General features: G+C 42.5%; 1 protein-coding gene across 1 annotated transcript in view; it reads right to left on the reverse strand.

Annotated features, from left to right (window-relative positions):
- The window catches only part of LOC133390795 (V-type proton ATPase subunit S1-like), a 65,621-nt gene that overhangs the window by 36,224 nt on the left and 12,449 nt on the right, over positions 1-16,948 (reverse strand). Inside the window, exons 2-3 of the mRNA XM_061640172.1 lie at positions 9,034-9,163; positions 8,861-8,929 (exon numbers count right to left, since the gene is read on the reverse strand). Of these exons, the coding sequence (XP_061496156.1) occupies positions 8,861-8,929; positions 9,034-9,163 (199 nt within the window). The remainder of the gene's footprint in view (positions 1-8,860; positions 8,930-9,033; positions 9,164-16,948) is intronic.

Genomic DNA, 16,948 nt, shown 5'->3' on the forward strand with positions numbered 1-16,948 from the left:
AATTTACTGCTTGCTTGTATTACAATAGCACGTTGAAGGGTGCAATCAATAGTCAAGAAACAGTTATGACTGGAAGGATTCTACAGCAGCCAGTTTTGTAACACATGACAGCCAAGAGTACAAACAGGTGTTGGTAGATGGTTGGTTTTTTTTTCTTCAGAAAACCACTGCCTTTGCCTATTATATACTCATCTTTAAAGGAAGCATCTGTGCCAGCCTAGTCCTTTGTAATGTGAAATTGCAGCTGTGAAAGTCAAATTTCTGCCTTAATATTATTATGGGGTTGGAGAGAGATATTAAATCAGCTGGTACTATTTTAAAATACCACCAAGAGGCAAAACATTTACTACCAAAAGGGAAAAAAAGGATGGTAGTCATAGCTAATCATCCCTTGGTGAGAGTGTCAGTGCACTCATCCTACCTTGGTTCACTGTACAATAACATCTATTACATTTTCTAGATAGAAGACTAATTTCAATCATATCTTGTTATCTAATTTGTAAGTATTTTAACCTGTTATGCACCACTCTTCTTCCATGCTTCCTCTTCTCTGATTGCCTGCACTTCCTGGACCTTTTGGTGTCTTTTTTTTTAAAAAAAGTGCTCAGATATTTTTCTGCAACCTGTGTCCCTTTATATGAAGCGAGGGTAATTGACTTTGACAGCATCCTCATGTTGTCCAACTAATAAGGCTAAGAATGGAATTACTCAGTTGCTGACAACAAGGCAAAATAGACTATTGACTCTTCCAGGCACAGGCAGAGCCTCATCTTAGCTCTCACATAAGACCAGCTAGTAGCTCTTTCCAGCTGAGGTCCTCAGCACACATGCTACTTTTATTTATTCTTTATTTATTTATTACATTTATACCCTGCCTTTCTTTCATGATAGAAACCCAATGTGGCTTACATATGGTTCCCAGGCGGTCTCCCATCCAGGCACCGACCAGACCTGACCCTGCTTAGCTTCAGTAGGGTGCTGGCTCATGTGCCTTCAGACCATAGCCTGGGACCTTTACTTTTTTACTTTTAGTAAAAGCAGGGGTGTAAAGTTGACAACAAGGACATTGTCAATACCTTGCCACAGTCATTAATCAGACTGGAGACAATAGTCAAGAAACCAGAAGAAGGCTAGGACTGGGGAGGGCAGCTATGAGAGAACTAGAAAAGGTCCTCAAATGCAAAGATGTATCACTGAACACTAAAATCAAGATCATTCAGACCATGGTATTCCTGATCTCTATGTACGGATGTGAAGGTTGGACAGTGAAAAAAGTGGGTAAGACAAAAATCAACTCATTTGAAATGTGGTGTTGGAGGAGAGCTTTGCACATACCATGGACTGTGAAACAGACAAATAATTGGTGTTAGAACAAATTAAACCAGAACTATCACTAGAAACTAAAATGATGAAACTGAAGTTATCATACTTTGGACACATAATGAGACGACAGGGTTCACTAGAAAAGACAATAATGCTGGGAGAAACAGAAGGGAGTAGAAAAAGAGGAAGACCAAACAAGAGATGGATTGATTTCATAAAGGAAGCCACGAACTTACAAGATCTGAACAGGGTGGTTTATAACAGATGCTATTGGAGGTTGCTGATTCATAGGGTTGCCATAAGTCGTAATCAACTTGAAGGCATATAACAACAACAACAAAAAGGAAGTGACCCCCTATGTGAAGTGTGTGTGTGTCAGGGGGGAGTGAGTCTCTGCTTGAAACAAATTGCTTTGCTATCTTGGAGCACAATTCCACATGGTAGTGGCATGGAGCCTGAAGGCAGAGAAGAGGGTATGGTTCTTTTGCATCCAATTAGGAGCCACTCCTTTTTCTTTCCTCCAAGCGTGGGGGAAGTAGGATTGGAACCAGTGTCTTGTGCCCAGATCCAGGAAGGAAAATAGCTGCATGTATCCAATGTTTATCTTAGTGTACATTCACATCGCAGTGGTTGTCTGGATGCCATTGAACCTGGTGTATGTATCTTCTGATGCCAGTCAAAATGATTGTCCCATATATTTATTAATTTAATTTTATTTATTATTTTATTTATATCCCGCCCTTCCTCCCAGCAGGAGCCTCTAGTCACAAACAACAAATGTAACCAGAATTGCACAGGTGTGTCTCTCTTACCCATAGAGAAGACATTGCCAACAGGGTGACAGTATGGTCAATGCATAGCTGAAGGGGCAGAGAAGCCAATCTTGGTCCACCAGGGGGTCAAATTTGGCTCACAAGGCCAGTTTTCAAAAACTATGCCCACCTGTCAATCAAGTGATGTAACTCTAATGGGGTGATGTCAGCTGACGGACAGGAGGCAGAATTTGATTCTACATGGCTGTGTGCACCACTTCCCCATGGGGAACAGGTGCATACAGCCAAAGCAGCAGGATTTAACTTCCACTCATCAGTGATGAGTGGGGGGTTAAACCAGCTCAGTTTGGCTACACACTCTGGTTCCCCTCCTGGAAACAGGCACATGCAGCCACAGCACAGCTTGGGACTGTTTGAAGGCCCTTTTGCACATAGCCCCATGCTGTTCTTTGAACCTCCAAAGCCTGGCAGTTTGAAGACTAGTGTGGGGTTATTTGCAAAAGGGCTTTCAAACAGCCTTACACTGTGCTATGAAGTCCCAACAATGGGGCTTCAAAGTGCAGCGCCACCTGATGTCATAGTGACATTAGGTGACTGACAGGTTGCCAACCCAACCTACCTGTGAAATTGGGCCCACTGGGGTGGGGACATAAGGATCTGGCCCACTGTCAAGAAAAGGTTCTCCACCCATTTTAAAGCTTCAAACTTCAAAATGCAGTTGCATCACAAAATTGCATGAATGAAATTGCAAAATGCATGAAGTATTTTTTGCTTATTTGCAAGGAATACAACCCTGCCAAGATATTTTTTGTCTGTCTGTTTTTTCTTCTTGCAGCAGATCATCTTACCAAGTAAGGAACCCAATTGCAGACTTCATATAACATCCCCACTGAACAGCTGATGGCCAGGAGGGGACCCAGATAGCCTTATGAAATCTGGCTGCAGCTTGGAGTTCCCTATTCCTGATTAAAAGTATTTGAGTTACATCTTCATTTTCTAAAATACTGATTCATTAGCACCATTTATTAAAAGTAAATCAAAGAACCATCTGTTTCCTCTTAGGTAATAGCTGTATGAGCATCATCAAGATAAGCCAATGGATAATTTGTATCACTACTTTTCTGGAAGCATTTACATTGCTTATTATCCAATTTTAAAATTTGAAACACATGCCCTATGGCTGGACTGAGAATTCATCTACCAACCATTCATTTAACTCCAGTGAAAAACATATAACTTAGATGATAAAATATTCATCTGAACTTGACAGAATCTCCTTAACTGCACCACCCCGAAGAAGCAGAGGCAGTGTGTGGGAACTCCTCCATTAGTAAAAAGTAATGAAGCATGGAGGCTCTTGTTGCATAAAAACTGACCTGCAAAGGTTTCATTCAGCCTTTTTAATATAATGCACCAAGTAAAGTTATTTGGGGTGAAAATCTATAGCGCAAGCCACACACCATTTGGACTTTGCCTTATAAAACTTACACATTTCAAATACAGACTGATCTTACAGGGGGTGGGATAGCTCTGTACTTCCTCTAGAAATGGCTCACCTGGTGGAGTGGACTCACAATGCTAGCTTCTTGACAGCTGCTTACCAGGAGGGAGAGGAGCAAAGCAGGAGGGATGTTGGCGTGGTGCAGGTGCACCATTGTGAATGGCAGATTGCACCTGCACCAGTGGCAACCTCCCCACTGCCTTGACCCTCCCCCTCTCTTTCCTGGTAAGCAGTGGTGATATGCCTGCCAGGAAGCTAGAATTGCACCTTCACCCCACTAGGCTGTTGGGGCTTAAGCAGCTATTCATGTCCCTGTTGTCTAGTATTCTGCAGCATCTGCTATACAAACCTGTTGCTTAATTCACTAATAGGCAAAAAACCTTGCAGTTTAAGAATGTACCTATAGCCAACAGATATTTCTATCAAACTTTAAAAAGCAGGGAAATTGGGTAGCTATAGTGAATGCACCAGGGGAGCAGGACACCTGACTCCTCTCTGAGATATTGTACTGCCCTACAAATTTGTCAAAATGCAAACACAATTTGGCTTGGCCTTTCACAGCCCAATCCACTTTCTCTGTAGCTTGGAAGAATTTGGTAACATGTGCCTCTGAACATATGGTGAGTGGTGGCAACACCTGCCATCTCCAAAGATGGAGAATTACATTTTTGTATGTTTGTTGGTGCTGTTCTTCCTTTGCTTCTTTTATGTGTTACTATTGTTTCTACAGAGAATCTAACCTAGAAAATTATATTTCTCTCATTATTCATCCTAGAAATCTGTGTCAAATTTATTTTTAGTAATTTCAAAGCATTTTTATAGGTCGATGTCATATGATGGTGAAGATAGCCTGTATGTTTCAAATTGGAGGTTATGCTCTATTTCTATTTTGGGTGCATTAACAGTTGAATCTGAAACTGCAGTTTAATGTAAAATCAGACGGATTACAATATGTTGCTACTTCAGCAATGACTCTAGCTGTTGGGAAAAAACAAACTTGGCCTATCCAATGCATGTTTTCAGCCTGCTATGCTTAAACTACTCCACTTAAGGAAAGGTGGACATTGTCAATTAAAAACAGCACACCTAGAATTTTGCTATAATATATTTCACTTCCCACTGTTTTATCCTATGCAAACTGAGACACTCCTCATGTCCATTGAAGAGTATTCTGCAGAACAGTCAGTGCCATTATTCCACAATTGGTTTTGGAGGGGTTTTTTTAGTGTTGCAAAGTGTTGCTGTAGTTCACATATTCACAGAAACAGAAGCAAAAGAGAATGATTTACTATAGGAAACTTCACTAAAATTGCAAAGTAAAACATATTTAAAGTGACTATCTGAACTATATCAAGTCTTAATAATGTTGCTTCCTCTCTGCTAAAACAAGACCAGCACAGCACATCTTGTTTCTACTATTTGGGCTGACTGCAGGTGTTGCCATCATTCACCATATGCTCAGAGGCACATGTTACCAAATTCTTCCAAGCTGCACAGGAAGTAGATTGGACTGTGAAAGACCAACCCAAATTGTGTTTGCATTTTGACAAATTTGTAGGGCTTTAAAATATCTCAGAAAGGAGGTCAGGTCTTCTGCTCCCCTGGTGCATTCACTATAGCTGCTCAATTTCCCTGCTTTTTAAAGTTTGATAGAAATATCTGTGGGCTATATGTACATTCTTAAACCACAAGGTTTTTTTTCCTATTAGTGAATTTCCCTGCTTTTTAATCCGGGAGGTAAGAAATGGTCTCCTGTGCAAGTTTGCTGAGAATGGATTGATCATTTGCATGCTTATTGAATTCAGTGGGATTTACTCCCCTGCAATCATGTTTAGGATAGGTAAAACTGACCACAGGGGATGGGGAAGGGAGGAGGAGGGGGAGGGGGGAAGGGAGGAGGGGATGAGGGGGGAGGGGGGGAAGGGAGGAGGGGGGAGGGGTAGGTTTGATCATTTGCGTGTTTATTGAGTTCAGTGAGACTTACTCCCATGAAATCATGCTTAGGATAGATAAAACTGACCATGTGGATGGAAACCTGGAGTGGGCCAGGGGAGGAAGAAGAAGGAAGAGGAAAGGAGAGGAAGAAGGGAAGAGAAAGGGAGAGGAGATGGGAAGGTGGAAAAAGGCAGGTCTGATCATTTGCATGCTTATTGAGTTCAATGGGATTTACTCCTGTGCAATCATGGCTACGATAGGTAAAACTGACCATGAGAGAGAGGGAGGGGGAGGGGAGAGTAGAGGGAAGGAAGAAGGAGGAGAGGGGAGCAGAAGGAGTGGGAAGAGAAAGGAGGGGATTGGAAGGGGAGGGGGAGGAGTTAAGGAAAGGGGAAGGGAGGTGCAAAAGGAAGGTGATGGAAGGGAGGAGGAGGGGAGGGCAGGTTTGATCATTTGCATACTTATTGAGTTCAATGGGATTTACTCCCATGCAATCATGCTTCAAAACGAAATGGATTGCCTTCAAGTCGATTCTGATTTACAGTGACCCAATGAATAGGGTTTTCATGGTAAGCAGTATTCAGAAGTGGTTTACCATTGCCTTCCTCTGAGGCTAAGATGCAGTGACTGGCCCAAGGTCACCCAGTGAGCTTCATGGCTGTGTGGGGATTTGAACCTTGGTGTTTCAGGTCGTAGTCCTCGGATAGGTAAAACCGACCATGGGGGAGGAGGGGGAGGGCAGATGGGAGGGGAAGGAAGAGGAGAGGGAGGGCAGATGGGAGGGGAAGGAAGAGGAGGGGGAAGGAGGGTATTGGAAGGGGATGGGGTGGGAAGGGAGGGATGAAGGAAAGGGAAGGGAAGGGGCAAGAGGAAGGGGATAGGAGGGGAGGGCAGGTTTGATCATTTGCATGCTTTTTGAGTTCAGTGGGATTTACTCCTGTGCAATCTTGCTTAGGATAGGTGAAACTGCCCTGGGGGAGGATTGGGTGGGTGGGCACTGAGCATAGGGGAAGCCCTTTCCTTTCCAAAAGTAAAACACTGTGAACACTATCATTCTTTTTCAGGGTTTCCCCCACCTTTTTATTCTACAACAGGCACATGTAGCCTGCCATCCAAATTTAAACCAAAGCTGTCCCTGGCTATATCCACACCAGATTATTATTTCACTTTAGACAGCCATGGCTTCTCCCTAAGAATCCTGGGAAGTTTAGTTAGTGAAAGGGTGCTGAGAGTTGCTTGGATATGCCCTATTCCACTCACAAAGCTTCAGTCAGAGCGGCTGACTGTTAAACCACTCTGTCCACTGGAGCTCTGTCAGAGGAACAGGAGTCTCCTCTCAGCACCCTTCACAAACTACACTTCCCAGGATTCTTTGGGGGAAGGTCTCACGTGAAATCAAAGTCTGGTGTGTGTGTGGCCCCCTGATTAGGCAAGCCCAGCTGCTGTGAGTCTGGCTTTTAGAACACTAACAGTTGGGTCTTACTGAGCATGCCCAACATTATCATTGAGTTCAAGCCAAAATTTCTTAAATTGATTAAAAGTCAGCCAGGCATTTTTAAAAAACTTTTAAACTGCAGAATATGAGGGACAGAGTATGGGGCAAGGTCAGTAATAGTATTACAGGTACTCTGTGAACATGGCTGATTTTTAATTAATTTCAACAGAGTAGGAGAACTCTGACAGAAAAAAATCCAAAAGGTGTCTGTTTTTCTCCTCTCTCTTTTTACACTTTGAACTCTCAATTCTCTCTGACTGTTTTGTATATCACCATGAAAATTTAGGGGGTTGTTAAGCAAGCATTTCTGAGTTCAGGACTATAAGTTTTGTAAGGTATTGTTTTGAAATGAGTTTATGGGAAGGATCAGAATGGTATGGGGGGTATTTTCAATTTAACATTGCGGAATGTGAAAAATCCATGCTGTCTATAGTATACAGCCACTCTCATGGCTGTATAATAAGTCTGATTGACTGAAGATGCAATTCAGCTCATATTTGAGTAAGACTTTGCAGTTTATCTATTGGCTTGGAAAAGCAATCTAAATTGCTTGTACTTGACTGGTCAATTAAGAAGTGTGTTAAATGCTTAAGACAAACAGCCTGCCAAAATGGCAGGGGAATTCTAGATGTACATGTAACCATTGATCCTCAAGGCTCCAAACAGCTGCTAAAGTAGCTTAACAAATCTCAGTGCCTGCAAATGTCTCTGAGGCTTTTAATCCAATAGTTTTCTCTTGCATGTAGTTGAGTTTTTGCTTTGTATTACATATGCTGTGACATGCTCATAAAGCACACTACATAAGAGCTTAGTTGTGCTTCACTGAAAAGGTGTGCAGTGTAATTAAAGCATACACCAGTGGCAAAATCCAGATTAGGTATGTCTGCTTTCAGTTAATATCGGTGGGGCAAAGCTTGTGTTTGTGGCCCTGCTGATTTCCCAACCCATAGGTTTCAGTGAGAAAGGCACTCTGTATTTGTTCTTTGTTATGCTTTCTCACATTCTAGGATTGGGCCTAGCACTGAAAATAGATTTTGGCACAAATGTAAAACCAGTCACATAGTTTGAGAAGAATGTACTTTTTATACAAAAACAGGCATTTAAAAAAAATAAGAAATAGATGCATAGAAAAAAAATACGTCTTCAGTGCTCCATTTCCCCCTTCCAACTTAAAAAGAGAGGTTATCAATTAAAAAATGTGTCTGACTCTTTTACTGAGCAACAGCAAAACAAATGAAAAGGTGTAAAAACAAGCACAAATTATGTGTGCATGCATAATTACTTTTTAAAAATCTGCTGTGTGAGACGGGTAGCCAACATAGCGCCCTCTAGATGTTGTTGGACTGTGGCTCCTGTCAACCCCAAACAATAATGGCCAATGGCGAGGGATGATGAGAGTAGGGAGTCCAACAACATCTGGAGGGGAGATGTTGTTGGCAATTAAAAAAAAACATTTTTAGAAGTGTTTTCCTGCATGTGACAACAAGAAAAAAATGTTGAAGGAATGAATTTACTAAGAGAGTAACATCTCACTTTTGAAAGCCCCAGAAGATTGATCCTGGAAAGCACTGCACTCACCAGCCTTTTCATTAGTATTTGTAACTTTCAATTGCCAGAGATCAATGTATAGAGAAGAAACTGAAAATTCTTAGTAACTTCCGATGCTTTTCTGAAAACTATGAAGGAAACAATAACCACACAATCTCTTCCTTGAGTAGGAAAGAGCCTTCAACCTGTTCCTGGAATTACAATGTCTCTGTCATTTCTTTCAAGCATCATTTTGTTTTACTTTTGAAACTGCTGGGAGACTCCATATGGAATAGTTATGCTTGCCTGAACATTGCGAAATGGTGTCTCATTTCCAGAGGGGTCGGCGTAACGTGTGAAATCATCCACACTAAGCTGAAAAAGAAAAAGACAGTGTAGGTCTCGGGGAGGACATCTCGGCTCATTGCACACAAGCTGCACTCTGCAACTACAAGACAAGATAAATTACTGACACCTACCGTATCTTGAAGAAACAATAGGAAGTTTCTGGGATCTGGAGAAACAATAGCATGCTTCAGTAACATATGCAGCTCCTGTTTTGAGATAATATGTCCTTCATGCAAAGTTGTTGCCAAGCCTTGGAAGGATCTAAAATAAATAAATAAAAGGCTTATTGTTTTTCTTATAACAGGATCTAAAATTTCACACAGAGGTTAGAATAGGTAAGGCTCCAGCAACGAACCCAGAGATATTAGGCTATGGTTTGAGTGGTAATAACATACATGGCATATGTTCAGACACACTCTTCTTTCATACTTGGGATATCAAGGAAATTTGGGTTGGTTTGCATTTTACTTATCTAATTTCGATTTCCCAAAACTATGTACAAACTGAAACACAGTTGTCCTTCAGAATTTGCAACTTCTCTAAATTTTGTTCTCCAACCAATGTGTACAAAAATGCCAATGTTATAGGAAAGCATGCATAAAAATGCATATATGTGGTGAAAGTAACATACAAAAGTGCATTATTTATATGAAGGAAAATTGCTTTCAATATATTTGGAGAAATGGGTGCTAAAATGCTAACCATTTTCATGAGGATTCCCCCCCCCCAAAAAATTACAAACTGATGCAGAAATATGAACTTAGTAGTCATCAACTGGAGGTTTAAATGAGCCTTCCATAGCAGGAATAGCTTCCATAGCCAGTTCTCAGGCTTTGGCTCTAAGAGTCAGGTTTTTTGTTTTTTTTACCATTCTCAGGGTCATTACCTTTCCCAAAACAATAAATACATTTTAATACTGGGTCTAGGAATTTTGCAACAGTGTCATTTTAAAAGACCACTTTAAAAACACTTCATTTTTAAAATGCAAATATTGCGTAAGTGGTTCGCCACCCATGTTTCCACTAATGTCTATAGTTTCCATACAAAAAAAAATTGGAGAAATAAACTCCAAATAAACCTCCTTATATTCTGATTTCTTCTGTTTCCCTGGGCTTCTTCATCCCCAGTCCCACTCTTACTGCTGGCCCATATCTCTAAGCCTTGACTAGGTGCTCATCTATATGATGGTTTACTGTGTGTTTTGTGCTACTCATGTCTCCTTTAAACTTGCATGGTTCATATAATGTTAACAGCAAACAGAAGCTATCATGCGGTTTTCCTCCTCTAAATCCATACTAACCCAATCTGCTGATAATAGAAAAAGGGGAGAAAAAACTTCTCCACTCCTTTTCTCTAGTTTGCAGACACTTTGCTCCAACGCTTTTAGGTGGGTGTGTCAATTATTCCCCTTTCCACACCCACTATCTCCTCCTCCCTTCTTTCATTTTGTTTCTTGTGGGCTGACAAGCCACTTCCGGCTGCTCTTCTCCATTCTGCTGGCCTTTTTTATGTTGCTGCAAACAGTGCTTTTATTTTATTTTCCTGCTAACTTGTGCACAAAAGTGTTCAAATTGTTCAAACAAAGATTTGTATTTCGGCTGTATCCTACCAGCCATAGGTAGGGAAAATACAAATATTTGCACTTCCAGGGTTTTTCTTTAATGGAACCTACTGCAGCTGGTAGAACAGACTGTGCATGCTCGGTCACCTAGCAACCAGAGGGAGTGAAAATGTATAATTAGAGGGCAGGGCCACAAGGAAACAGCAAGACTAATCCTTCCCAGAGGAATGCCTACTTGTGTGAATGGGAAAAAAAACAGTTGGCAGCTAACATTAAGCAGGAACTATGGTGCTGCAAATCTATAACAAAGGTAAATGCAGTGTATTTCCTATGAAGAAATGCTCCCACTTAGATAAGCCCTAGATCTCAGATGCTGGTCTTTTAAAAGTTGACAAATACAGTATGAGAAACAAAAGAAGCAAAACAAATACAATTAAAAACCATACAGCATCTAGCACAGCACATTACAATTGCTACAACAGACAGAAAAAAAATCCATTAAGTGGTCCACCAAGACCCTCAGCAACTTTGAAGTGGTCCATGGGGGGGGGAGATGGAAAATTACTGTTCTAAGCTAATATATCACTGTGACTTCCACCCAGTGCTCCTTTTGGTCACATGGCAGAGGGACACTACAATGAGACTTCAGTTGATTATTCTGAATGTATCCCCATTCATATTACACTCATCCCCATTCATACTGCATCCTAAACATCCCATTATTGTGACATATCGCCATCCCTACAGCACTCCTTAGGGTTTTCCCCTATCCCTCAATGCCTGCATTTATACTCCCATTGTGTTTCCAGATGCACATTTAGGTTGCAATCCACTGGCACAGCTAGGGCTGAACTATGGGGTACTGAAGTACAGGGCCACAGTCCCTGCCCCCCCAACACTATCAGCTCCCAAGAAAGCACAATTATTAATATTAAATGTGTTGTTATTGTCACTACCACCACCACTACCAACAACATTTTACAGAGTGGATTCATTGCCTCCCAGGTATCAGTGCCCTCTCACTTACCCTCTTCTGGACTCAGTTTTTATGGCTGCCAAAAGGGTGAAGTGGGATGCATGGGAGCTGCTTCTCCTCATTGCTCCAGTTACTGCTTGCTTGCTCAGAGAGCAATAGCAGGTGGTGGGACTATGCGGGGAGCTCAGCACAGTGCAGGCATGATGGCAGAGCCACTTCTCCACACCCACCTCCATGCCCACACTGTGTTCACCCCCCCACTCCTCATCCCTCTCCCTCTCAGAAACCAGCAGTGGTGCTCAGTGTTTGGAAGGCAGGTGAGCAGTGCTACCCCACCTGAGTCACCCCACTGGCCACAAGTGAGTGTGGTGCAAGAGCCAGGAGGAAAAGCAGCCATGCCAGGTTATATCAGGAATCAGCAGAGAGGCCCTTGATGGGCGGGGCAGGGGGGATGGACCAAGGATCCTGACTACCAGTGCCAGCCCTAGTGTCTACATATATGTGAAAATCTCAAAAGATCCATGGTGAGAAACAGTGTAGCTCGGTGGTTGATTATCTGCTTTGCATGCCGAAGGGCCCAGGTTTAGTACCCAACACCTCCAGGTATAGCTGGGAGAGACCCTGGTCTGAAATCTAGGAAAGCCACTGCCAGTCAGTGCAGACAGGACTGAACTAAAGGCATGAATGGTCCGACTCAGTAGAAGGCAGCTTCCTGTCATCCTATGTGGATGAAATAGAAAGCACCCCTCCCTGCAGGGCCGGAGCCAAAGGGCAGCCAGGTCGGGCCCTGGCTGAGGGCCCCTGCAGCCAAGAGGGCCCCCTGAAGGGCCCCTCGTTAGGATGGGAGAGTAGCGCTCTCCTTCCACGATCTGCTGATGCCCCTACTGCCATCTTGGTTGACGGCAGGCATGTGCGCACACGTAGCATACCGTGCATGCGTGCCATCAACCAAGATGGCAGTGGGGGCATCAGTCCCTTAGAGAAGCCTCTGCTGCCATCTTGGTTGATGGCAGCCCTGTGCACACAATGTGCACAGCAGAAGAAGACAAGAGAGAGGTAGGTGGAACATGCAAGAGCCGAGCACCCAGGGCAGGCTGGTGCCCAAGGGCCCAGTCATGCCTGGCACTGGCCCTGCCTCCCTGTATTGCCCAGCTGGGCCTGCTACAGTACACTGACCTTCCAATCAGTTGGATAAAGATCCTGAGTCAACCAAGGAGGCAGAGAAAGGTAAGCAGTGGGGCATGGGGACAGAGTGGCACGGGCAATGCATTCAATAGGATAGAACAAAGGAAGGTAGTGGCAAGGTGGAGCTCCAGCCAGCTACTGTTGCTCCACTCCTATCCTCTTTATGCCCCACCATCAACAGGTCTGCTTCTAAACTGACCTCATTTTTATGTCTATTGATATAATTATTGCGCTTACCATGAAAACCCTATTCACGGGGTTGCCATAAGTCGGGATCGACTTGAAGGCAGTCCATTTCATTTCCATACACTTTACTCCATATTTCCAAGTGAGTGTTTTCTGAGTGTTTTACCTAATCGAGGGCCAAAGCTGTTAGGCAGAAGATTAAAAATCTGAGCCAAAATCCTTTGTTTAAAATCATGGTAGGTTAAAGAACATAGCAACCTTCTAGTCCAGCCAAAAGGAGGCTCCCCAGTTACATGGACTAGGCTACACACATAGGATCTATACTGGATGCAGTATGGTTGGGGGTGCGGCCAGCAAGCGCAGTCCCGACTTCCACCATTCACACATTCCTTTAAAAGCCATATCAAGCAGTGCCGGCCCTATCATGGGGCAGAGTGAGGTAACCACCTCAATCGGCAGATGGTCTAGAATAGCCACCTGCCTTTCTGTTGGAGGACAAAGCTGTGTGTTTACTACTATAACCAGCCTACTATCCTCTGGTGTGGAGGAGAACATGATCCCATTGCCAGAACTGAAGTAAGTTTCAACTACCAGTCCAGTCAGCTTCTGTGCGTGGAATGGTGGGGGCGCCATTTTGTCCTTTCCCTCAGGCAGCAAAATGTCCAAGGCTGGCCTTGATGTCATATAAATATAGCTAGGGCTAGTCCAGGCTAAGTGGTCTGGCTATCTCCCTTAAGGGGCATTAAGCATGTAACAAATTTACACAGAGTACAAGTTTAAAGTAGGCTTGTTTTGTGAGAGGACCCATGTAAACGAAAGCCCAGGATGTTATAGATATACTTTTGATTCCGTTGGTGAAACCATTTCCAAGACTTTGAAGTGAGGCTGCAAAGACAGTTTTATAACATACAGGAGGATGTAGTCGTCCAGGGTCTCAGGGGGTCTTAGACCCTTTCCTTGTTTGGGAGCAGGGTCCCAGCAGGGTCCCTATGTCTTCAGCATCCTATAAAACAATCAGCATGAAAGGAGAGTGTGTTAGCCACTGAGAAGAGTCTTGTAACATGCTTTTTTGTCCTTTCCCGATAAGAGTGAAAGGAGGTGAGTCAGCCACTAAGAAGACTCTTTTAAGCAGCTAACACTCTCCCCATTCATGCTTATTGGCTCCTAGGGATATCTGTTGTTGTGGGAGAAGGCATTAACCAGGATCTCATCCTCAACCTATCAGCAGAAAAGGGGGCGTGGCTGTGACTAACATGAAGGCGCCCTGCACTTCTGAATTTGCCACTACACTACTGATAACATAATTTGAAATTCTTGTCTCACAAGTTGCTTCCATAAGTGTTTTAAACATGTTTCATTTACTGTTTACTAATTCATTTGTGTTTTGAAAGGTATCCATAGCCCGTGAGATTAGAAATTACATTAGACTTATGTCTAGAACTTTTAGAAAAAGAAACCTCTGCTCACAAAATGCTCTGAGTAGAACATATAAACTTTTAAAACCTCACTAGGGAAAGCCATCACCTTTCAGAATTGGCTGTTATCTGTTCTTAATGTAAGAAACACTCAAACAATTGGCATTATACAACATATGGAGTCTCTCTGTGGGGAGGTTTTTTTTTTACATTATGCTTAATAAATGTAAGTATTACTGTGTATAGTCAACTTTATATGGGCCCCCAGCACACGAGTGAGTAAGAAGGAGAAACTACATTGGCACTTTGCTAGCAGAGAGATATTGTGCCTTCTTCCTAATCCTCCATTTCCGGGGGGGGGGGGAATTCCATGTTGCATTCCTGCGGCAGCTTTGGACAGTTAAGCAATTGTTAACAGAAGAAAATGTGAGGAACTCCTGTGTCCTCATTTTGTGCTTCTTATGCGGGTGGTCCACATGAGAAAGAATCTACATGTGTTGGTTTCAAAAATCACTATTGGCGGGCAGCTTTAATAAGATTCCAGTTAGTGACTGGATATGCCTCTGTGGAGCTGGTGTAGTGGAGTCTGTAGAACATGTCCTTCTATCTTGCGAGTTATATAAAGAATATAGAAGGAAGTTAATCTCCCCTTTGCTAACTGCTTTGCCTAAGGGCAATCCTGTCGATTTGGTGTCGATCTGTCTAAGTGATGTGCCATCTTATGTCACCGCTAATGTTGCAAAGTTTCTTCTCATTTCAATGCAAATTAAGAAAAAATGTTGTCACCCTGCTTTTAAAAAAATTGTTTATGGGCATTTGGAATTCTGGTAGCTCTGTCTCCTAAATATCTAAATCCTCCACGTTGTATGTTTGGTTTTTATGTTTCTCTTTTAATACGTGGTCTGTGACCATAATAAAATGATTTATTCATTCATTCAAAAATCAGTGTGTGTAGCTGTTCCCTGAAGAAAGTGGTGTTTTGCTCACGTATTCATCTGTCCCTGTATACTCTCCAACTGGCTTTGACCCGTCTGCAGTTTTCTTGAGCGAGGAAGAGTCTTACACAGTTACCCCACAGCCATTTCCATCCAGAACACGCATGTTTCCTATCACTGCTGATGTGAATATTCACAGTCAGCCACCATCATTCCCTCAGAAGCACAGTACTCTTTGCCCTCTGGGGAATTGTTATTGGAGGCACATTACATCAGGAAGGGAGTATAGGGTTGTAATTCAACTAAGTCTTACTCAGAGTAGATCCACTGACATTAATGAGCCAGCATTAGTTATGCCCATTAATTTCAGTCGGTCTGCTCTGAATAAGACTAACACTGAATATCATCCAAATTTTCTATAAGGCAAGTTTGTTCCTTTAGCCAGCATTCTGTCCTTCGAAACTTGTCCTCCTCTGAATTTGGAAATCCAATTCTTCAGCCAAAAATGTGAACAAAAAATGTCTTCATAAAAATGCATAAATTAGTGAAAATAGCATACTGTATTATACATGGGGAAATTGCTTGCAAAAATGCATGTAAAATGTGTATATAATAGTAGTAGTGGTATATTAGGGGAAATGGGCATACAAATGTGTATGCATTTTCATGCAGATTTTTTTAAAAGCACACACAAACTGAGGTAAGTGACAATGTGACAAACTGAATTTAAAACTGAACAAATGAAAAATTTGGGGGAAACTGAAATTGACAGATTCAGCCATCCCTATTTCCAAGTGTGTGTAAGATTTCAGCGTGAAGTTGTTATACAGTATGGCTGCTTTCACACATGGGGCTAATAGCGCTAGTTTAACGGATTAAAAAGGTAGCGCTTCTTTCCTGATTTCTAAAATCTCTTTCACACTGCAGTACCTCTTGCTATAAGGAACAGTACTTTTTCAGCTGATACAGCGGCATTTTGTGCAACTGTCTTTCACACAGCTTGTTTTTGTCCCTCACCCATGCACACTGTTCCCCACTGTGTAGGAGGTCCAATATCTCATCCCATCGCTGTGCAAGCCCTCTCCCTTTAGGATCTGACTTTTAAATTGTTTTAGTTGTATCCAGACATGTGTGTGTGGGAAATGCTGCTGCTATCTGCGCCGATGCTGGAATACCGGTACAACGTTCGTCAGGCAAAAAATAAAAAAACCTGCGCGACTAAAGGGCGGGAATGCACTGCATGCTGGGATGCCTGTTATGTGAGCGGCAGCAGCTAGCGAAACACTCCTGCAATATTCTGGGTTCCCAGCCTTGCTAACGGATTATTTCTGGTATCATTTATTGTGGAAGTTAGCTGTACACTTGCACTACATTCCACCAGAATTCCAGAGCTACCTGGTATGTCGTGTGAAAGCTCAAATGTAATGCACAAATTACCAGGTAAGAATTCGTCAGAATAACGGAATAAAGTGCAGTGTGAAAGCACCCTATGTGGTTATATGGGATTATAATCATATGCATCTAATATATTTTGTATGTTTTACAGATATATACTGCACTCTAACGTAATGATATTTTTACAGGTTCTGTAAATAGCTTTATAAACCTAGTCAACCCTCTAAAGCAGCCTTTCCCAACCAGTATGCCTCCAGATGTTGTTGGACCACAACTCCCATCACCCTCAGCCAGCATTGCCAGTGGTCAGGAAAGATGGGAATTGTGGTCCAACAACATCTGGAGGCACACTGGTTGGGAAAGGCTGCTCTAAAGCTATATACTTTTCTCCTT

This window comes from Rhineura floridana, chromosome 8, assembly GCF_030035675.1.
Source record: "Rhineura floridana isolate rRhiFlo1 chromosome 8, rRhiFlo1.hap2, whole genome shotgun sequence".
Classification (NCBI taxonomy): domain Eukaryota; kingdom Metazoa; phylum Chordata; class Lepidosauria; order Squamata; family Rhineuridae; genus Rhineura; species Rhineura floridana.